Source organism: Camponotus vicinus, unplaced genomic scaffold (assembly GCF_025532165.1).
Source record: "Camponotus vicinus isolate PSW18456_S1 unplaced genomic scaffold, iyCamVici1.0 SCAF_3, whole genome shotgun sequence".
Lineage (NCBI taxonomy): Eukaryota > Metazoa > Arthropoda > Insecta > Hymenoptera > Formicidae > Camponotus > Camponotus vicinus.
Genome location: NW_028141967.1, coordinates 14,398,040 through 14,420,914, shown reverse-complemented (window position 1 = coordinate 14,420,914; position 22,875 = coordinate 14,398,040). Strand labels below are relative to the sequence as shown.

The following is a 22,875-nucleotide window of genomic DNA, read 5'->3' as shown; positions in this document are numbered from 1 at the left end:
GCGCAATAATTGCTCCTTAGTAAATGATTAAATCAGTTCATTTCTGTGCTCTTTCCTGTAATAATTTTAACAATGTGCTTTATCTTTTTAGTTCTTCTGTCTAAACTTACTATGGATCTTTAAAAAAATCTGAATGTTCCATATCTCTTGTGTAAATTTTTTATCTCACAAGACCCGATTGTTATGGTGTCTCTCTTTAAACACGGCCATTGTCTCCAAACAAAACTATGCACTTTTTCCTTATCATTCCTCACAAATCATTTCACATCTAAAACATTTTAAAGAAAAATTTTTCGCCTGCGCTCATAGCGAGTAAAACACATGAAAAATTACAGCAATTGTTTGGAAATTTAATTCGAGGAGTTTCTATTTATATTTCGGACAGTTCTAATAAGTTTGCAATTTTAAGAGAATTTCAAGAGTTTTTTAATATAGAAAGAAACAAAATTTTAAAATTAGTAAACACATTACACATAGATGGTTATTTAATTATTAAATACAAATGTTAATTTTATATAAGTGTATGAACGGATTGCTTAAAAATTGGGAAATTTTTATTTTATTCTATCAATAGTACAGAAGATAAATTAAAATCCAGAAATAATTTTAGAGCAATTAAATGATAAATTGATTTTTTTTTAAGCATATTTATTATTTTTAAAATATTAAATTATTTTAATAACTTTAAAAATAGTAAAATAGCGTACACGTTCAAACGCCACACATGCCGTGCGCGCACCCCGCCTGATTCAAACGTAATCTAAAGCGGTTATTCGTTAACTTAAAGTTACTCTCATTTAAAAAGTAATGCTCAGATGCAATTTTGCCAAAGGAAAGAGTTGTTTATTTTGATATAAACAATCACGCTGTATATTCCGCATGCGCAAATTTTGGCACACTCTGTATAATAAAATGTGAGATTGTTTCATGAAGCCAAAAATATGTCTCTAACAAAAATAATTATATTCGCCAAAGATATACAAAATTATGTTTTTTATTCATCATTAGAATATTTATTTTGTCTATACTTCATAAAATTTTAGTTTTAGTATTATTTTCTTGTTTTATTTTTATCTTATTTTGTATATATTACTTTGTATATATTATTTTATATAAATTATATTTCTGTTTATTCCAAAGACTGAATATAAACATTTTCAACAGTAGGGGAGAGTGGGGCTTGTTGTTATACGGGTAGGTTGATACAGTGGCTTTTAAAAAAAAGCAATAGATGGCAGAGCAGTGAAGACTATTGGAGATCAACACGCTTGTTGTTATACAAGTTCTGACGGGTTTAGGTTAGTCTAGCTTAACGGACAAGTGCGTCACAAAGCTTTTTGTAAAATCAGCCTTGGCGATCTACATTTTCTCGGAAGATTTGATTGCTGTGCAACAAAATATATAAAAGGTTAGTGTTTAAAATGTATATGGTTACATTGTGTGATTATTATGAAGTAATTTGGTGATATATTTGATACCATAGAACTTTCTGTTTTTCTCAGATTCAATAACCTATACTGAAGTGTCTAGAAGGGGCTAATTGTTACATTTTTGAAGGGGTAGATTTGTTACACTGTAACAACTTACCCCATTAGAAAAACGCTGACGAAGCTATAATACAACGAGAATTAGGTAAATTTTAAAATAAACTATAGAGTAAAACTAAATTATCTGGGAATTATATATCCATTTCAGAGTTATCGGCTTGTGATTTGCGACAATGGACATATTATCAAATAAATTTTAAAATAATAATGATTAATATACATAAGAAGAGCTGATAAATTTAAAATATATAAAGCTGGCAAATCCGATTGTATCATTAAAAATAATAAGTAACTTAAAATTCTTCACTGTTTTAAGAAAAATAAAATCAATTGCATTTATTTTTACATAAAATTTCTGAAATTTTGATTTGTACCTATTCTTTAAGTTGAAGGCAAATTATGGTCAAATATTTCTCCTTCAAATTATTATTCTTACTGAATAATTATATAATTAAGAATGATACAATTTTAATTATTTCTTTTTCTCTCTTTTTAGATGAAAATGAGAACATACAAGAGAAAAACTAATAGGGATATGACCACAAAAGATGAATTGGATGCTGCAGCTGATAAAGTCATGTCAGGGCTTATGTCACTGAGAAAGGCCGCAAATGCATTCAATATCAATTTCATGACACTCCACCGTCATGTAAAGAAACTTAAAGCAGCTAAAGAAGGCAATATAGATCCAGTTCGTGTTCAAGTTGGATATGCAAAGCCAAGAAAGTTATTTAATCAGGATCAGGAAAAGGAACTGGCTGACTATGTGCTGAACTGTTCCAAAATTTTTTTCGGACTTAACACAATAGAAGCAAGACACCTTGCCTACGATTACGCAAAGAAGAATGGTCTGGTAGTGCCGCAGAATTGGGATGAAGCTAAAAAGGCATCAAAAGATTGGCTGTTAAGGGGTAATATCACCTTGTTGACTTTTTTTTTCGTTTTTTTTTTTTATTGGCTTAAATGCTCGATAAACTATCCAAAAATGAAATCCAAAAGGTTTTATGGGGGAGGAGATTTTTTAAATAATTTAAAAAGTCAATTTTTCGAAAAAAACCGCAGCGCTGTTTTGCGGGCTAATTCAAACGCGCTCGAGTGCGGCACAGTTGTGGTCTTTTTCTCTATCTTAATCACTGTCGATAGTTTTAAGATTCAAAATTTGACTAATAGATGTCTCTACTATTCAAATTTACGAGCTGTAAAAACATATGATGCCAGAAAATCCGTTGGGAGAGAAAAACATGGCGTTTTGCTTACTCGTGAGCCACACGTGTTTCTTGTTGTTGTAGTGAGTTTATCAATCTATCTTGTGTTTATTTTTTAGAAAATGAGTAAAGTAGATTGTGCTTCCCGTAAAGGGACTAAAACAAGCCAGAAAATACAGAGGAAAAGAAATTCCGGCAAGTGGAAAGTGCAAAATCGATACTTACTGGAGGAGCAAACTGAGAGCGTCGGCACGTCAGCGAAAAAAATAAAATTGTCTGAAGACAATTATGATATCGATTATGATAGTACATTTGGATATCGCATACTGCAATTCGCCTCAGTTTTTTCTATTTTATCTGAAGTTTTAGTATGTTCCACTTGTCATAAAAACGTAAAATTTACGTAAGCCAGTAAGCAAGGCTTAGGTTTTAAAATTGTAGTGACTTGTGATGATTGTGCTCCAGTATACATAGACAGTTGCTCTAAAATTGAAAATAAGGCGTACGAAATAAATCGGCGAATTATATATGCTATGCGCTTATTAGGCATTGGCATAAATGGAATCAAAAAATTTTGTGCTTTCATGGATTTGCCGCAGCCAGTTTTTCAAAAAAGCTATACTGCTATTATAAATCATATTCACGAGGCAGCTGAATCGGTTTGTTTTTCTTCGATGAAAAAAGCTGCCCAAGAAGAGAAAAAAAAATCGATCGAAATTAGTAAGAATAATGGTATAACAGTGTCGGGAGATGGATCATGGCGTCGTCGTGGTTTTTCGTCTCTCTTCGGAATCGTTTCTCTTATTGGGTGGTCCACTGGAAAAGTCGTCGATATTGTAGTCAAAAGCAAGTATTGTAAAGCCTGCACTTATTGGAACAAACAAAAAGGCACCGCTGAATATGAAGACTGGAAACAATTACATGAAGAAGAGTGCCAAGCTAATCACGAAGGATCGGCGGGGAAGATGGAAGTTGACTCTGTCATCGAAATGTTTTCTCGCGCAAACGAGAGAAATGAAGTTGATTATATAAATTACGTTGGAGATGGCGATTCAAAGACTTTCAAGGGGATAGTCGAACAATATCCAGCAGTAAAAAAAAAAGAATGCATTGATTCAAAAACGAATGGGCAGTCGACTTAGAAACTTAGTAAAGAAAACTAAAGGGCTGAGCGGCAGAGGAAGATTAACTAGTAAATTAATTGACGAGTTAACCATTTATTACGGTTTGGCTATTCGAAGGCACTGCAACTCTCTTGAAGATATGAAAAAAGCTATATGGGCCACGCTTTACCATAAAATTTCGACAGATAAAAAGCCTCAACATCACTTGTGCTCGGAAAGTGCGACTTCGTGGTGCTCTTGGCAATCACAGAAGGCAAGTGGAAATTTGAAAAATTATAAGCATGATACTGCCATGTCAATGGAAGTTTTTGAAGCTGTAAAGCCAGTTTATGAAGAATTGAGCAAAGATGAGTTGCTAACACGTTGCTTGGGCGGATTTACTCAGAACTCGAACGAAAGCTTCAATGCACTCGTCTGGTCAATGGCACCGAAAAATATCTCCAGTGGCAAAACTGTGCTTGATATTGCTGCATATCTTGCTGTAATATTTTTCAATGATGGCTATTTTGGAATTATGCAAGTCATGAAGCTTTTGGGCATAACAATTGGATTAAATTGTTATAATTTCTGCTCCGAAGCCAATGCCATACGAATCAAGTTATCTGAGCGCTCCCTTTCTGAAGAAGCTAAAGAAGCTCGCAAGGCCGCAACATCTTCAAGAAAGGATGACGACCATGAGAATCTTCAACTAGAAGGCCAATTGTATGGTGCAGGCATCGCAGATTGGAAGTAAATCAAAAATTTCATTTAAATTTTACTACTTAAAACTTTAAACGCGTTTATCTCGAAACCATGTTTTTCGAGCTGGCCGTACCACTAGCGCCTTCAATTTTCAGCCGATTGACTTCAAAATTTAACTGTAGCTTCACAATAACATTCTCCAACGAACAGCGTAGGATTTTTTTGATTAATTAAAAATTACCGATTTTATGGCCGATTTTCGATCGAATTTTTCGAAAGAAAAAAAACTTTTGCTTCAAATCGACGCCATTTTTTTTTAAATCGATTAATAAAAAAAATCCTACGCTGTTCACTAGGTCTTGGACCATATTTTCAGAAAAATTTTGGATTTTTGTTCCAGATGCAGAATTGTGATCTGTAGAGGTACGGCCAGCAAGGTCAACGACGAAAAATGGATTTTTTTCAAAGAGCTACAGTGCCGCCATTTTGATTTTTAAAAATATAAAAAAATTTTTTTTTTATACCTTAAGACCTGTATCTTAATGTAGAGAAAATCAGAAGTCAATAAATCTTTCCATTTATTTTAAATCGCTTCGAGAAAATGACCCTTGATTTAGTGAACACAAGGTGATATTACCCCTTAAGTTTCATAAAAAAAAATCCCATGTTGTCGATCAGAACTCCAGAACCAACCAGTTTAAGTAGGATGACGAGTTTCAACAGACACAACGTCTCAGAGTTCTTCAACAACTTAGGGGAGTTGTATGAGAAGTATAAGTTTGGATCGCAAGATGTGTGGAATATCGACGAGACTGGGGTAACGACTGTACAAAAGCCCAGCAAGATCATCGCATCAAAAGGGATGAAACAAGTAGGAGCAGCCACTTCTGGGGAAAGGGGTAACCTTGTTACTGTTGTCTGTGCAGTCAGTGCCAGCGGAAACAGTGTTCCACCCCTTTTTGTGTTTCCCAGAAAATATTTCAAGGATTATTTTATAGTTGATGGACCTCCAGGCTCAATTGGCGCTGCGAACCCGAGTGGTTGGGTGACGAAGGATGAATTCTTGTTGTTTATCAAACACTTCGTCCATCACACTCGTTCCTCCAAAGAGCGGCCTATTCTAATTGTCTTGGACAACCACAATTCACATATGGGGCTCAACATGATCGACTACTGTCGTGACAATGGAGTGATTTTGCTTTCATTCCCACCACATACTTCTCATAAGCTGCAGCCTTTGGACAAATCTGTTTACGGACCTTTCAAGACCTATTATAATTCTGCAGATGATGGTTGGATGAAAAGCAATCCAGAAAAAACAATGATCTACAACATCCCTACCATAGTGAAGCTTGCACTTCAGAATGCAGCAACTCCGAAGAATATTATTTCAGGATTCCAGGCCACTGGTGTGTGGCCATTCAATCGTAACATTTTCACGGATGCTGATTTCTCTGCTTCTTTCGTGACAGACAGACCTATGCCAAATGATACAGCGTCTCCAGACCTGAATGAGCACTTGAACCAGAATGAACATTCTTCTTCTCCTGGTCTTTCAAGAGAGAGGAATCTTCCTCTAAGGAGAGAGAAATTACGAATGAGGAATTGGAATTGGAAAACGTAGCAATCCCATCCACTTCTGCGGAAAATTCATCTGAGAAAATACATTTTCGTCCAGAACAAATCAGGCCATATCCCAAGGCTGCTGCTCGTGTAAAAAGTCACAAAGAGGAGAAAAATAAAGTCGGCAATTCTGACGAGCAGCCCAATGAAGAAGATTCTTCAGGAAGAAATAAGGAAAAGAAATGCTAGCGCAAAGGATGGGAACGCAAGGGAAAGGCGCGTAAATAATTGCAATTTTTAAAATATAAAATTTATTAAAGTGTGTGTTATTATACATTTGTTTAATTAAAATTTAAAAAATTTTTTAAAAATATAAAAATTATAAAAATTAATATAAAAATATAAAATATAAAAATATGAAATATAGAGATTAAATAAACCGCACCTGAAACAGAAACAGAAACGGAAAAGACTTATTTTATGTTAATAATTAATAATAATAAAAAAGAGATATGTACCTTAGCCCCCTGGGGCCAGGTTCTGCCAGACCTCTAACCGTTCTTCTCTATCCTCTTCCAGTCTTCTTTGCAATTACTGTATTCTTTCCTCTTCCAGTATTCTTTCCTCTTCATATTTCATAATCGATAGCTCACATATTTCATCAAATAGGGACTCCATCCCGAAGAGCAGCCGCAGATTAAAGATGTCAAGATATTTCTATCCATTTACATCGTTATCTTGACGACTCTCCAGGGTGTCACCCCATTCCTCCGCGAGATCATGTCGCGCGTTCCACCGCTCCGCTCGCACGCTGCGTCGATGCTCGATATTCATAAAACCAGGAATTTCGACATCATCGGGGAACTATAAAATAATATATTAAAAAATATACATACACATACACATACGAACAATTTTTCACAAAAACACTACCTACCTTCCAGACGAATGCCACTTTTAATATTACAAAAAAAAAGAGGTCTATGAAACTCCTCTTCCAAAACGAATAATATTCAATAATACAATCCATTTTAAACTACGCGATATTACTAATTAATAACGATTAATAAATTTGACGTTGACGTTCTCTTCTCCGCTGTCGGGAGTACAAAGCTCTCGAATCGAAGGATCACACCAGCGCGTCGCTTGTATTTATTCTTCATGATCCCTTCCGCTGGTCCTTCTCGCGGTTCAATGTCATAGTCAAAGAGAGTAAGTTCGTAGATATCTTCGTGCTCGATATATATATATACAGACCTTCCAATTATTTGTGCTCGATATAAACTGACTACCCGAGCATTTGTACTCGATGTAAATATACAGGTCACCCGAGCAGTAAGGATCTTCCGGTACTTGACAATATAAACACCCCAGAATCATCTTCCAATTTTTTCTCGGAAGAATTGCAACGTATCAGCGCCGATGTTCGGCTGCTTTATGCTCTCGCGGTACACCACCTCTCCCCAATATAAGTAATTCTAGATTTTTTTTCCGTTCGATGTATTCTTATCTCTCGCATTGAATTACGCGTCGCGCGAATTTATAAACAATATGAACAAATGGCGTTCCAGAATCATCTTCCAATTTTTTCTCGGAAGAATTGCAACGTATCAGCGCCGATGTTCGGCTGCTTTGTGCCCTTGCTTCCTCCGTTCACAAAGATAAGAAAGGGCGAAATATATATAAGGAGGATTGAAGCGCATCAAATCATAGTACGTGATTTGAACGCCCATCGACACGTTGGTTGTAAAAGTATAGCGGTGCTCCGTTAGAAAGATTTTGCGCGATTAATGTATAAAAATGGAAGTAGACGAAGATCACGCGTTGTCGGCTGACAGTGATTGCATTAGTGACTGCAGTGAGAACTCCACGTAATATATCAACAAAATAGTGTCTGTTGCGGAAATTAATGCTCTAAACGCACGTAGTACAAAATTTTGTATCATATATTTTTATTATTCCACGGGTGGTGCTTTAGCTGTATGTCCTTCATGTATGATTGCATTGCAAGGCGTGGATAGTCAAAACATGTACGCTGTTCGAAAGCATAAAATTGAGACACTTGATGCGATGGAGGCCGATACTGTGCAAATTGTAGGGAGCCGTTGTATATAAGATTTCCGTGCAATATGTGCCCAATTTGCACGCTGTGAAAAAACATTGAATAAGACCGTGTAAAGTGTACGAGCAACGTGAGAAAAAAATTAATTTCAATATGTACCGTTATAATTGTGATTATAATTATACTGTGGACGATGATGAACATTTTGATTCTGAATATTTTATGATTATAAAGATGATATCGTTGATGCTCTGGAGGACAAAAAAAAATTCACGAATGTGCAACGAATATCACCGATGCATTTTCTACGCGATCGCGAACTCGGTTTACGCGTATCACGAATTAGTAAACACGTCGTAGGACAAAGAGTCTGTGTCCACCCTGAACCTCCTTTTGACTGGCCTTACTCCGCGAGAGGGAAAATATACAGACGGATGTTCGATGATTGTAAGAAAGAAGAAGAATTTGACTATAAAAAGGACTATTACGACTATACGTCGAGAATTATGCGGAAGGTCTATCGTTTAGGCAAAGCTCTGTGCATTAATATTTATATAGATATTGAGAAGTGCGTAGAATTGGTGATGATAAACAATTTGCGTACTTCGCAGTATAAGAGTTGGAAAGATCCTAGACACGTAGCGATGATCCGAAAAAATTGTGACGATAATGAAAATTTGGCGATGTATGCATCCAAGTGTCTATAAACGTTATAATTATTTTAGTAAGCTCTATCACGTTCAAGATAGCGAACGGTATTGCTTATCGTGTGCAAAAGTCACATGTAAGTGCTCCGTAGAAAACTGTGACGTAGTGTGAAAAAGACATGAAAAATGGAAAACGTCGAGCAGACTGAACGCGACCTGGTGGAGCAGTCCCGCCAAATTGCCACCTTGGACGAATATTTTGCATGGCTGCAGCGTTGCGAAGACTTTATTAAACAGCTCGAAGAACGCAGTCGAGTCAAACGTCCGCGACTTTCGATCGGAAATAGACAATCTTTAGTGGCGAAAATCGCGCGACTCGAAGGTGTAAAGACTCGATTGCAGAAACGGTTTATACCCAGTGGTGATGATTACAGTGGCGATAATAACGCGGAAAGACTCGTTTGGCGAGAGATCAATAGGCGTATTCTGACCGGTGCTGTGATTAACATAAACTGTATCGAACCTCGTCAATTTCTCGAGGATGCCAAAGACATCGTGCTCGGGCAAGTGCAAGACGTTATAAAAAGACACAACAGTGTAAAAGTGAATACTATATTCAACGGTGAATTTGCGGGTGATAAGCGTGCGTAAAAGTATCAATACGAGAAACTGTGAACTCTTTCGCACATCCGATTTACACGAGTGGTACGAGCGCCGCGTTATCGAGCCCACCCTAGCATTGCTAGAAGAATTTCAGGAACGCGATAGCGGATGGACACTGTTGCGAATACTCAATTTGACTGTTAATGTAAATAAATATAATCCTATGCGCGCGGGATGTCACATTAAATTGCCGCGGGAGATTACGACGAAGAGAGCGGTGGTTAACGTGCAATCTAAAGACAATGCGTGTTTCACGTGGGCAGTGGTCGCCGCTCTATATCCTATCGAAAGTCACGCGGAACGAGAATCATCGTACCCGCATTACGCGACAGTGTTGAATCTCCGGGACATTGAGTTTCCAGTGACTGTAAATCAGATTAAAAAATTTGAACTTGCAAACAATATCTCGATCAACGTGTACAGCATCGAGAAAGAGAACAGCATTGTCCCGATACGTCTTAAGGAGCAGAAACGGGATAAATACGTCAACTTATTGTACGTGGAAGACGGCAACAACGTCGGGCATTTCGCATGGATCAAAAATTTATCCCGGCTCGTGAGCTCGCAACTGAGCAAACACAACGGTCAAAGATATATCTGCGACCGGTAAGTTTAATTTATATAATATAAAATAATTATATCAAATAATTTATATAAAATAAAAAATCTTATAATAAAAAATCTTATAATAAAATTGTAATTTACAGATGCTTGCACTACTTTAGTTCGAACGACAGCTGCAGTCACATACGGTCGACTGTGGAAAGATGAACGACTGCGCTATCCGGTTACCGAGCGATAAAGACAAGTGGCTCGAGTTCAACAACTACAACAGGAAAGAGCGGCTTCCATTCATCGTATACGCCGACTTGGAATGCGTTTTGGCCAAGATGGAGGAAGAACAGCAAAATTTGTACCAACACCATCGGATATTTAGTATAGTGTATTGCTCGTACGACAAATCATTATCCGCATATCATTCTCGTTGCAGTACCGATTGCGTTTCGTGGTTCGTCGAAGAACTTAAAAATTTAGCAATTCGCGTTAAGACTATTTTAACGACAAATATCCCCATGGTAAATTTAACATCGAACGAGTGGGAAAAGTTTCACAGCGCAACGCATTGTCATATATGCGAAAAACCGTTTACGCAAGAAGACGATACACGCGTGCGCGATCATTGTCATTTGACCGGACGGTACAGAGGTCCCGCGCATTCAAATTGCAATCTAAATTACAAAGAATCTTTTTGCATTCCCATAGTTTTTCACAATTTATCCGGTTACGACGTGCATTTCATTATCAAGGATATAGCCACAGCGTTCGAAGGGAAAGTCGATTTACTTCCGATAACCAAGGAAAAATATATTTCGTTTACGAAAAATGTTAACCTTAAGGAAGACAATTGGAAAAATCATGTAAAATTACGCTTCATCGATTCATACAAATTTCTTACGGCAAGTCTCGACAAATTGACATCTTTTTTAGAGAAAGATAAACTCAAAATTTTACATTCACAATTTCAAAATTTATCTGCAGAAAATTTCAATTTATTAACACGGAAAGGCGTCTTTCCGTACGAATACGTCGACTCTGTAGATAGGTTGCAAGATACGTGTTTACCACCGCGCGAATCGTTTTACAGTTCCTTGACCGGTGAAACTATATCCGAGAGCGATTACGCGCACGCCGAGAACATCTGGACACGATTCTCCATTCGAACGCTAGGCGAATATAGCGATTTGTACCTGAAAATCGATGTCTTGTTATTAGCCGATATTTTCGAAAACTTTCGCGAGTTGCATCGAAAGTTACAGACTCGACTCCGCGTATTATTATACTCTCCCCGGATACACGTGGGACGCCATGTTAAAGCATACCAAGATTACGTTCGAATTGCTTACCGACATCGACATGGATATGTTTATCGAACGCGGTATACGCGGTGGTCTGAGCCAATGTTCCAACAGATACGCTCGCGCTAATAACAACCCAGTGAGAAATGAGTGATCGAAAAGATATGGATTTGATGTCGATCAAATTTTATCAACGTGAATGCAGTACATCGATATTTTTCATATTTCGGTGACTTCTTGATGTGTTGTTATATACGACACATGTGCTATATTGTTTACATAAATTAATGTAAAATACATTTTTTAATATAAATATTAATATTATTATAGGGATGCAGTACATCAATATTTTTCATATTTCGATGACTTTTTGATGTGTTGCATATATATTATAATATAATATATACTGCTGATTTGTATGCACTCGGTAGCATTATAATTTCTATAATTCATCTATAATTTTTTATGCAAATTTTTACAAGAATTCATATCGTCTGCTTTAGTGCGCATGCGCTAGAAAATATTTTGCAACTGCCCAACACTCAACACTGCGTGCTGCGTGGCGCCCGTGGCGGTGGCAGTGTGGTCAGTGTATGGCAAGATGCCGAGTCGTGATTGTAGTGCAATAGTCTTAGCCCGTATTTTACTTCTTTGTCCGAGGCCGAAAGAAAAACAAGTTTGCATTGATCGTCATCTTGATTAATACGCGGGATACGTCGCGTAAATACATATATACGGTATAAAAGTCAGAGGGAGAGAGAGAAAAACTGCACCAACAATTCGCGCGAGAACGTGTCGTGCGATGTCGTGGTTAGATTCCCCATTTTTAGTAAAAGAAAAAGTGAGTGGTTTTGTGCAAAAACGCAAGGACGAGGAGACGTGTGACCATCGCGAAGTCGGCGTAAAAAACGAAGAAAATACGTATTTAATCATCTTGCATCGACCAATGGTGAGTACATATCGTGTCCATTCCCGAGAGGAAACGGCAGAGAACATAAAAATCAACCGAAAAGTCGTTAGCCCGTATTGCTTCTTCGTCCGAGGGGGAAAGAAAAACTCAAGTTTTCACTCGTCACCCTGTTGATTAATACGCGGGATACGTCGCGAAAATACATATAATATTATACGGTATAATTGACAGAGAGAGAGAGAGAGAGAGAGAGAGAGAGAGAGAAACTGCACCAACAATTCGCGCGAGAACGTGTCGTGCGGTACGTGTGTCGTCGTTTTATCTTTATCACGCTTTATCTTTATAAATTTTGTAGATTTACGCATTTTCAAAATTTCGGATTGATTGTTTTGCAGCGAAATTTGAGAGAAACGCGCGCGCGTGTGTATATATGTATAAGTGTATTTTTTTTCGGCACATAATAAATACGACAAATGGCTGTTTTTCAGATATCACACCTGGTATTGCTCTTGATGTGTGCCTTGGTGTGCTTTTAGTATTCAGTATTCACAAGCAAATGCGGCAAGTCTTGAAAAAGAAGATCCTTCTGGTATCCATCGTAACATAATTATTATAAGGCAACAAGATTTATTACCGCTTTCATTCCCAAAAATTGCTTCGATAATGGATGAGAAACCTGTAAGTATTGCTACTAATATAATAACTTACTTTATTTGAAATGTAAATGTCGATTTAGAGGTTAACTTTATAACAAATCTTATTTTCATAAAAAGGACTCTTTATTTAATTGAATTTAGGTTAACCCTTTCCCGAGAGGTTAATCACTACTTAAAAAATGTAGTATAATAATTGCCATTTTTGGCAGTACAATATATTTTATTGCTTCCGTTACTATATTGTATAGTTAGTACTTAATGCTGGTTTATTCTATTATATTTTTGGTTGTAATATACGGTTTCAGAGATACGTTCTTAAAAAGACAAAGATATAGTTATTTAATTGGACTAAATTAATTGACATTGGTAGAAACGGACATTAGTCATTCGCACCCCGATATTTTTTCTCTTGTTTCCTTCCTTCTCATTGAACTTTTTATAATTTGTACGTTCTATTTCTTTCTAGCATGATGTTCGTGCAATGTAAATTTTAAACATTAATAAGAATTAATTTTCTTAAAGTACAATCTCATTTTGAAATATATTTGTACCAGAAAATTATTCGTACATTGTTCTCACTTTGGAGAATCAGAATATTACAAATTAAATAAGGAAATAGGAAGGAGATAAAGAAGGAAAAATAAGAAAATCTCGGCTTAGCCACTCGCGCCCCGATATATTTTTCTTATTTTTCCTTCTTTATCTCCTTCCTATTTCCTTATTTAATTTGTACATTCTGATTCTCCAAAGTGAGAACAATGTACGTATAATTTTCTGGTATAAATATATCTCAAAATGAAATTGTATTAAGAAAATTAATTCTTATTAATTCTTATTAATATTTAAAATTTACATTGCACGAACATCCTGCTATGACTCTTAGCCCTTTTTCCTAACACTCGTTATTTATTATAATACATAGAGCCTTTTATATTATTAATTAATTTATATTTTAATTGTTTATGTAAAAAAGAATCTAAAATGTGTTGCTTATTTATTGCAAAGTATTGCTAATGTATTGATAATTGTATTACTTGTGTTGCTCGTATTGTCTATTTTATTGCAACTTTTACCGTACTGTGATAATATATTTATAAAAAAATGTAGTGATTGCTACAGTGATTAACTCTACACTTTCTATATTGTTAGAATGTAATTTTATTTTTACACTTTAACGGTCTATTTAAACTATTATTTTACTATTATTTTATAATCATTTTAAATCTTTTATGTTATTGTAATTATTTTTTTTTTTTTTAAGAGAAACTTTCGAGCTTTCAAGAGAGCATTAAATCGCAAGGTAGAGAGAGAAATTGCCAAAAGGACAAAATTGAAAAGAATAGCGTCCGTTCTTTATAAACGATATGGTGAAAGTGAGAGCAATAGCGAGAGTGAGAATGAAAGTGAAAATATTGTCAATCAATGCTATATTATCAATGCTAATCATGATAAAAATAATGATGTTACCGGAGATAATAACATAAATGTTTTTAATTGTAACAATGATGAAGATGATCATAATGAAAGTGATAATCTTGAAAATAATGAACTATTAAGACATGATGCTAGTAATAGTGAACTGAGTATCGAAAATTTCTCTGACAATGAGAATTCCAGCGTTTATGACACAGAGTCTACTCATACTTGCACTGAAAGTGACGCAGAAGGAATAGGTGTTCAAGAATTGGTTTCAAGTGATGAAACAGATATAGAAGAAGAGCAAATACATTGTCTACATATAAATGAGATAGGCCAATATGTTGCTATAAAAATAAAAGAATGGGCATGCGAGGAAGGTATGTTATCAATGCGTAAATTGCAATCATTGCTTTTAAAACTTCATGCAGTATTCCCAAATCTATGCCTTACTTATGTTACGTCCGGTGGACTCCACGATTCTTTTTTTTCCTCGAAACGATTTCGTGGAAGAAAGAAATCAAGGATCGACTTGCATTCGGAATACAAAGCGATTCTTCTTAGGAATAAAGATAGCACTTAGAAGAACGCAACCTAACCCGCGGGTATCGCCATTAAACTTTAACAAATCTAATTCAGAGAATGGCCAGTCGAGCGCTAACGGAACACTAGATAAACCCTTGAATTAAGAGACGCGAAATTATTATAAGAAATTCCAACAGCCGTATTCATTCGTATAGTTTACTCTTGAAACCGCTCTATCTCAGGGATTATTAAAACAAAGATCCGCTGGTCCTCGGGAGAATGACAAATAATAAACGTAAGACAAACCTTCCGAAATTGATAGTGCGCTCGTTCGACAGGCCACCCTCAAGCGTTCTCCGAATCGCCAAATCATCAAGCGATAAGATAATCAGCTCACTCCCACTCTCTACTGGATGGAGCTAAGTCTCGAGCCAAAGGGCTTAACCAATTAAAATCTTAAGAGACCCCTCTCCTCCTAAAAATCAAGCTCCTTGACCTTAGGAAGGGAGTAATAGAAATTATTTTCTTCGCCTAAAAAGATTCCCCACCATCTAGAAGGGAGGAGGAGTAAAAACCTTAAAACTCGAAAGCCGAAGGCGCGGACACTCAGTTCATCTTTAGAAAATATTAAGCCAACTCTTCAGTGCAGTGCAGAGTATTTTTCTAAATTTCGAAGTTCAGTATCTATCAGTGAACCCACTCTCTCTGCTAAATTTCACGAATCATTTTCAATAAGTGAAGTGAGTGAGGTGAACACGTTGGACCAAGCGAGCATTCAATTCATCATCAACCAGCAACCACCCACCTGCGGTTCCACCTCCGGCCAAACCAAATTCTTCTCACCACTTTTCAACGCTCACTATAATTAGTAAGTCTAATTTAATTTTATTGTCTTCTCCCTCTCGTGTTAACTTTGTAACTGATTGTCATTGGGAATGATCCTAGACCGATAGATAAATGAAAGAAATATTCGACATCCAGCTTTGAGAAAATAAGTTTTCAATAATTCAATAATCATTTTATTTTTCCTTGTCCCACTCCCCTTTCTAATTCACCCATCATAATCCCTCGTTCGCCGGGAATCTCCGCAAGGCGATTCGCGAACAATTCCTCGTTCGCCGGGAATCTCCGCAAGGCGATTCGCGAACAGTTCCTCGTTCGCCGGGAATCTCCGCAAGGCGATTCGCGAACAATCCCTCGTTCGCCGGGAATCTCCGCAAGGCGATTCGCGAACAATTCCTAATACGAATTTCTCCTAAATTTCAAATCTTTATTTGAACCCATTCCCGAGTCATGTTAATTCATTTCCCTTCTATTTATTACTTAACTATCTCTTTATTAGTACGATCAATTTAAACTTAAGAATAAAATCTTTCGGAACGGGTTATTATTTTGCCTAAGTCTTACCCATCTTTTCCCAATGACAACAGTAATAGAATTAATAATAGCTAGTCTAACATCAAGTCTGTAAGATATTCAGCGTCAAATTATTATTAGTGCCTCGCTCCGGTAAACGGCGGGCAGCGTTGCGGTGGCGGAATCGGCTGAACAGACGGTCGAGAGAGAGACAGGCTCAATCGTTACCTAAACCCACTAATGGCGATACCTTAAATAATATTAATTCTGACACAGCCGTTAGCAGTAATAAACTCGACACTAGCACACACTCTCCTCACCCCTTATCCCGAATTATTCTCCAATCTCGTCCCCAGGGCATTCCTCGACCTCCCCCGGTACACCTGTTCCGGGCCCCGCGCCGTCGTCTGCTTCAGCCCCCAGATCTCCTACGCCGACCCCACCAGAACTTTCTCCTTCCCCAACTACGCCCTCTACCCTTGTTTTCGAACCCTCTCCTTCGCCTTCTCCCGCACCCTCCTTAGAATCTCCCTCTCCTTCCCCTATACCTGTTATCACCCTTGATTCAGACCCTCCTTCCCCTTCCACCTCCTCAGAGTTTTCTGAATTCGACGAGGCTCTGGGAGATTTCGCGAGAGATCTTCCCGACCTTGAAGAAGATTCCCTCGACTTCGACTTCCCTCCCGATTCCCCGTCGGAACATCCTGACATCCCTGAAACTCCTGAACCTCCCCATCCTCACCCCTTAAGTTATTTCTTATCCCAGTTCCCCCTCCTCGATTTCCCCATTCCCGAAGGATCTTTCCGCGTAGGTCCCGGTCCAGTGGACCACGAGGAGTTCCTTCACTACCTAATTACTGCCCCTTCCGATGCTATAATTCCTTGGTATCTCCCTGGCTCCCACCTTCCATTAGGAGTTCCTATTCAAGCCCTGTGGAGGAAATTCCCTCCGTCCACCATCCAGTTTGACGACCTTTGACCCCTTGTCCTCTCCCCTTTAGCTTTATAATACACATGTTTAGATAGGAAATTTTAAATTAAAAAGAAACAAATTTGTAATAATCTCCAGCCAGGATTAATTACTTAAGGCAGATTTCCCACTTTTTATCCTGACTGACGTCCTCCGAACCTATGTAACACCCGCGGAAATTCCCTCACATATACAATACAACACACATAAAATTTTCAATTATATTTGTATTTTTAAAAGCTTTTATATAACCCTGTAAATATGTTTCATATCTCTCAAATAATTAATTAATGAATAAATTCTAATTTATGACAAAATCTTCATTTATTTTTCCACCCGTTCTCATTCCTTGAAGTCCGAAATCGCCCAGGGTCCCGTCCCGAGTAAAAGAGATTCGATTCTCTTACCGAAAAGGGACCGACGAGCGTAACGGCCTAGGACACTCACAGAGTTAAAGGGACCATTCTGGTCACTGACCTGTGCCAGGCCCCTGACAGTGCGCTCGACCCGATCTGTACACACGCCCGCAAAGTGTGTCATCGGGTAAGTAGGTTGCGTCCTTTCAGATGGCCCGACCTTTCAAGGGTCTGGACGTAACACTTACAAAACTCTTTTGAACACTGTACGCAATATACAATTGATTCAAATCGATGATGGTGAAATCTGGTACAAGGGTATTATTTTTAATTTAGACTCCATGAATTTAAATTATCTGGAGCGATTCAATAAAATTGTGATTGATATTAATATTGATGGTCTGCCTATATGCAAAAGTTCCTCGAGTAAATTTTGGCCTATACTAGGAAGACTTGTATGGTCTAAAAATGAACCCTTTATTATCTCGATATATAAAGGAAATAAAGATCCTAATACACAAGACTTTTTACATTCATTTGTCAGAGAGATTGAATATTTACAAGAAAATGGATACATACGTAATGGCATTCGATACACATTTTCTATAAGGCATTATATTTTAGATGCCTCAGCTCGCGCAAAAATTAAATGGTGTAAAGATCACGTAGGATATTGCGCATGTGAAAAATGTGAAGTCATTGGCGAATATATTGATAATAGGATGACCTTTGTTGAGCTTAACGAACCTTTGAGGACGGATAAATCATACAATAATCAAGAGCAACCATACCACCATACTGGTCACTCACCATTGAAAAAAATTGGAACTGGCCTAGTATCAGTATACAGTTTCGTCTTGATAGAATGCACTTGATTTTCCTAGGTGTTATAAAGAGATTACTTTTGACTTGGAAGATGTGCAATGGGCCGTGGAAATTGCATCGGAATACTATTGCAGCTATTTCTTCAGAATTAATATTATTGAAACCTTCATGTCCTCAAGATTTTAATAGACCTCCAAGATCTCTTGCAGAAATATCTTTTTATAAAGCTACAGAGTTCAGAAGATTCTTGTTGTATGATGAAATATTAGTACTAAGAGATTATTTGGATGAAAACATTTACAAGCATTTTCTTCTTTTACATTGTGGAATATATATCTTAAGCAGCCCTGTTTTAGTAAAATCTCATTGCAAATATGCAGGTCAATTGTTAAGGACCTTCATTAAACATTCTGTTGCTATTTATGGTGCAAGATTTGTAGTTTATAATGTCCATTCTATGTGCCATTTAGAGGAAGAGTGTCAGCAACATGTCCATCTGGAAAACTTTAGCGCATTTGTTTTTGAAAATAAATTGCAAGGTATAAAAAGATTACTTCACTCTGGTTATAAACCATTGCAGCAGGCTGCTTATCGTGACTTAGAAAAAGGACCACAAAATGTAATTCTTGAAAATGAAGAAAATCAAGTTTTTCTTTCTATGCAAAGAAATCATCCTGTTAATGAAATCATTAATGGCATCCAGTATAAAAAAATTACAGTGAATAACATCCAATGTAACAATAAAGATTCATGTTTTAAAACTGTTGATGGCGAAATTGCCATTCTACACAATATTGTGCAAAGACAAGGCCAAATATATTTTGTAGGCCATTTTTTTTCTCAAACTGGAAATGCATATGAATATCCTTTGTCTTCAGTTGAACTTGGTATAGTACGAGTATCACATTTGAGCATGGAAAAGCGAATCGTTTTATTAACTAATATTGCAGCAAAATGTTGGCTTATGCCAGATGGAAATTCATTTGTTTGTGTTCCTCTTTTGCATACCATTCCTTTACTGAAGTAGTTTAAAATATTTTTAAAAAGATTATTTCTCTCATCATTACAGCTGTATTGTTATACTTTAGGTTCGCTATTTTTATAATTATATACATTTTTATGTTTGTTCTTTTACGTTTGTCTTGTATTTGCTAACGCGTACAGAGTCACCTACTTTGAATTTCGCCGGACCCGCGATATTTACACGGTTGTACACTGTAGTCAAGAGTCTTTCAGCGATCGCGGGGGTAACGTCGACGGGTCGCATACCGATCGTTCGATGCTTGCGCGCGTTGTAATCCAATACGAGTCACGGCAACGCGTTGATCCACTTGTGTAAGATCATAAGGGACGATACCAAATATAGACATAATTCTAGATATTTCTGTAGCCGCGCTGTTATAAAGTAGGGATATGTGTATATATTGAGGCACAGAGGACACACGTCGACAGACGTAAGCGAGCGAAAGCGAAATAAGAAGTGCGAACCAAGCGAGAGAATAGTGTAAAGTAGACAAGCGATAGAGTGCGATTTTGATATATATTAAATAAACGTCTGTTAAATTAATTGTCATCCTTCAATTAAATTCGGAGCGCCCTTACAGCGAGATATTTTATCAGAAGTGGGATTCGAGCAGGATTCGAGAGGAATTCGTTAAGATTCGAGTGGAACGTTCTCGAACAGGACAACGAAGGTTGCGAAAGAAAACAAGGTATAACGGATGATATGCTTGTTTGGTCGACCGGGCATCGATTATGAATCGTGCGGATTTAGATAAATTGCCAATTAATAGATTAAAGGCAATTATTGCTGAGCTGAACTTGAATTCTGGCGGTGGACGTTTGACGCTAATTGATAGAATCGCGGATCATTACCCACACAGCACATGATATTATACGAATATTCTATATTCATACTGTGAATATACGTACTGTACGTAATAAACGGAGGACATCTCTATAACATCTCTTGTAGTATATATTATTTCTTGTATATTCCTAGAATATTCCCATAACATCTCTCGTAGTATATTATTTTTCGTATATTCTGAGGATATAGTTTTATTATCTTTTATAGTATATTACTAGCCGTATATTCTCAGAATATACTTTTAATTTACGCGAATTTATATTGACGGATATATATATACAGCGATACCATTTTGATTACGTAATTCCCGTATTGTCGGCGCTGGTGTCTTTCTTCCTTTTACGTTATTGGTGACCGGTGAAAACGTCCATGTGATTTCTCACATATTAATCGAAGGTAATCATTCTCTTTCAAAATGTATTAAATCTATAACACAACATATTCTATAAAAGATATTTTCGTTTTAAAGATATACTTGTATTTTTTATTCATATTTGATATTTACGATAAAATATTTTAAAGTCAAATAACCTCAAAACCGCATATTTTAAAACTTTATCTTATTGTGAATTTTTAGATTAGTGAGATATAAATACTTGTAATTCTTAAGTAATTATTATGAAACTTGTCATATACGTCAAAAAAGCGCAACTTGAAATATCTATATGCTTATATGAAATTCTTTTTTTGTTGTAGCGTTGCCAAAAAAGAAGCGGAGAAAGAAAATAGAGAGAAATTTATGAGAGTCCACTCCTGCATATTTGCCTGTGGAAAGCTCCACATACAAGTGGGACATAAAACAAAGAGTAAGTATAGTAAATTATAATATAAACATTAAATTATAAAATATTAAATTATAAACATATTACTTTTTTCTTTTTATAATGTACCTTTTACATGCTTCTCTTCCAATTTACATGTGCATGTTACGTGTACATTACATATTTTTTTCTTTTAACAGCAATAGACATGCGCAAACATATTCTTATGTGAAATTCTTCTGTTGCAGCGTTGTCACAAGAAAGGGAGTGGAGAGGGAAAACAGAGAGAGAGAGAGAGAGAAAGACAGAAATTTCCAAAAGAGCACTCCTGCGACGTAATATTTCTCTGTGGAAAGTTCCACACACAAGTGGGACATAAAAAAGAGTGAGTACAATAATAAATTATACAAATATTAAATTATGCAATTCCATGTGCGATAGCCTTTTTTTCAACTATTTTTTACATCTACATATTAGAAATAAAGCGTATACTAATTTGTTATTTGATTAAAATTACATCATAGATATATTTGTTCTTATTTATTAAGAAATAACTAATGAGAGTATGTTACTCTTTTTCAGGTGTGATACGAAGATCACACGTCAACGTAACGGATGAGCAGATTGCCGCGCCTATAAAAGTATGGCTCGCCCATGCTAAAGAGCGCATGGAGCGTTCACGAAACATACAAGAATGAAAAGAATATAAAGCTAAAGTTTTGTTTCTAATAGTTAAAGACTGTTATTATTCTTATTTCTGTATTCTTTTTATTCACAAAGTAATTATATAGTTTCGAATATAAGACGAATATTGTATAGGATTCCGGTGCAATACGTGTGCAATTACAGCTTTAAGTAAAATTAAATAAATTTTATTATTAATTTTTATTTTGATACTTTGTAATAAAAAGTGATAATATTAATTTAATAAGTGATAATAATATTAATTTAATAAGTGATATATAAATTTATAAAGAGATAAATAAATATATTTATTTACTAAACACAGGATACAAATTAATATAACTTAACCTATCCTAATCAATATACTAATAATATACTGATAATGATATACTAATAACATACTGAGTGACATTCTATAGATATACCGATAACATACTGCACGTTCCACTGACGATATTCTATGAATATACTGCAGGATATTTATAACATATACTACGAACTATAATAAGTGGGACATAGGAACATTTGTAGCATGTACTCAGTATATCGTAGTACGTATATGTTTTCAGAATGTACGCAATATACTTTTGCGATATTCTCCGAACATTCTAAGTATCTACACATGTGCTGTTAGGGTACGAGTTAACCGGGTGGCCGTCAGAGATGCAAGCCGACGGAGTTGAGGAGGATGGTGCGAGCACGCAGATTTCGCAGGAGGCGAATGGAAAAAGCAAGCAAGCGACGGGTGCGGTGAGACAACAGGAGGCTAACAAGACGCGGATGCAGGCGCATTCGGGGCTACCACGCGAAGATGTATCAGCAGGTCCATCCAATGTTAATATGGGAGCTGGCTTGGATATCCAGGAGATTGTGAAGGCGGTGGTGCAAGTGTTGGAAGAAAGACAGAAGGTGACGAGTGACGTCACGACGCAAGCATCGAGAGAACAGTGAGAAAAACCTCTTGGTGGAAGTACGGCGAGTGCAGATGGTAACGCGGGTTCGCAAAACTGGCATCAAATCAAATTTGCTACTAAATTAATACCAGTTTTTGAAGGCAAGGAAGAAGAAAATGTCGCAAAATGGCTAGAAAGAATTTCGAGTGTTGCGTGCCTTTATCATTTCAACGACGAAGTCTTGGTGATGGCAGCGGTGAGTCAGTTGAAGAATAGAGCTCTGGAATGGTATAACCGACAGACAC

At 36.6% G+C, this 22,875-nt stretch overlaps 3 protein-coding genes and 2 pseudogenes across 6 annotated transcripts; all 5 read left to right on the top strand.

The window, feature by feature from the left end:
• Positions 1 to 1,123: 1,123 nt before the first annotated feature.
• On the top strand, positions 1,124 to 2,995 carry LOC145968781 (uncharacterized). Its single transcript, XM_083094569.1, has 4 exons — positions 1,124 to 1,408; positions 1,503 to 1,632; positions 2,044 to 2,458; positions 2,872 to 2,995. The coding sequence occupies exons 3-4, from the start codon at positions 2,044 to 2,046 to the stop codon at positions 2,880 to 2,882; spliced, it is 426 nt and encodes a 141-aa protein (XP_082950695.1). The 5' UTR covers positions 1,124 to 1,408; positions 1,503 to 1,632; the 3' UTR covers positions 2,883 to 2,995.
• Positions 2,996 to 3,285: 290 nt separating this feature from the next.
• LOC145968776 (uncharacterized) lies at positions 3,286 to 5,071 on the top strand (annotated as a pseudogene). Its single transcript, XR_014437846.1, has 2 exons — positions 3,286 to 4,605; positions 4,958 to 5,071. The product of XR_014437846.1 is annotated as an uncharacterized LOC145968776 (transcript).
• A 192-nt stretch (positions 5,072 to 5,263) lies between these two features.
• LOC145969099 (uncharacterized) lies at positions 5,264 to 6,369 on the top strand. Its single transcript, XM_083094955.1, has 2 exons — positions 5,264 to 6,107; positions 6,236 to 6,369. Exons 1-2 carry the CDS (start codon positions 5,264 to 5,266, stop codon positions 6,367 to 6,369), a joined length of 978 nt encoding a protein of 325 aa, XP_082951081.1.
• A 5,546-nt stretch (positions 6,370 to 11,915) lies between these two features.
• LOC145968779 (uncharacterized) lies at positions 11,916 to 21,997 on the top strand. Of its 3 annotated transcripts, XM_083094568.1 has the most exons (6): positions 11,916 to 12,297; positions 12,747 to 12,936; positions 14,176 to 14,710; positions 20,929 to 21,038; positions 21,242 to 21,378; positions 21,576 to 21,997. In XM_083094568.1, exons 2-4 carry the CDS (start codon positions 12,922 to 12,924, stop codon positions 20,973 to 20,975), a joined length of 597 nt encoding a protein of 198 aa, XP_082950694.1. In that variant the 5' UTR covers positions 11,916 to 12,297; positions 12,747 to 12,921; the 3' UTR covers positions 20,976 to 21,038; positions 21,242 to 21,378; positions 21,576 to 21,997. The 3 variants fall into 3 exon arrangements, with proteins under 3 accessions (XP_082950694.1, XP_082950693.1, XP_082950692.1); XM_083094567.1 differs by lacking the exons at positions 20,929 to 21,038; positions 21,242 to 21,378; positions 21,576 to 21,997 and having other exon boundaries at positions 12,795 to 12,936; positions 14,176 to 17,842; XM_083094566.1 differs by lacking the exons at positions 20,929 to 21,038; positions 21,242 to 21,378; positions 21,576 to 21,997 and having other exon boundaries at positions 14,176 to 17,842.
• On the top strand, positions 15,135 to 19,389 carry LOC145968286 (uncharacterized; annotated as a pseudogene).
• Positions 21,998 to 22,875: the final 878 nt, after the last annotated feature.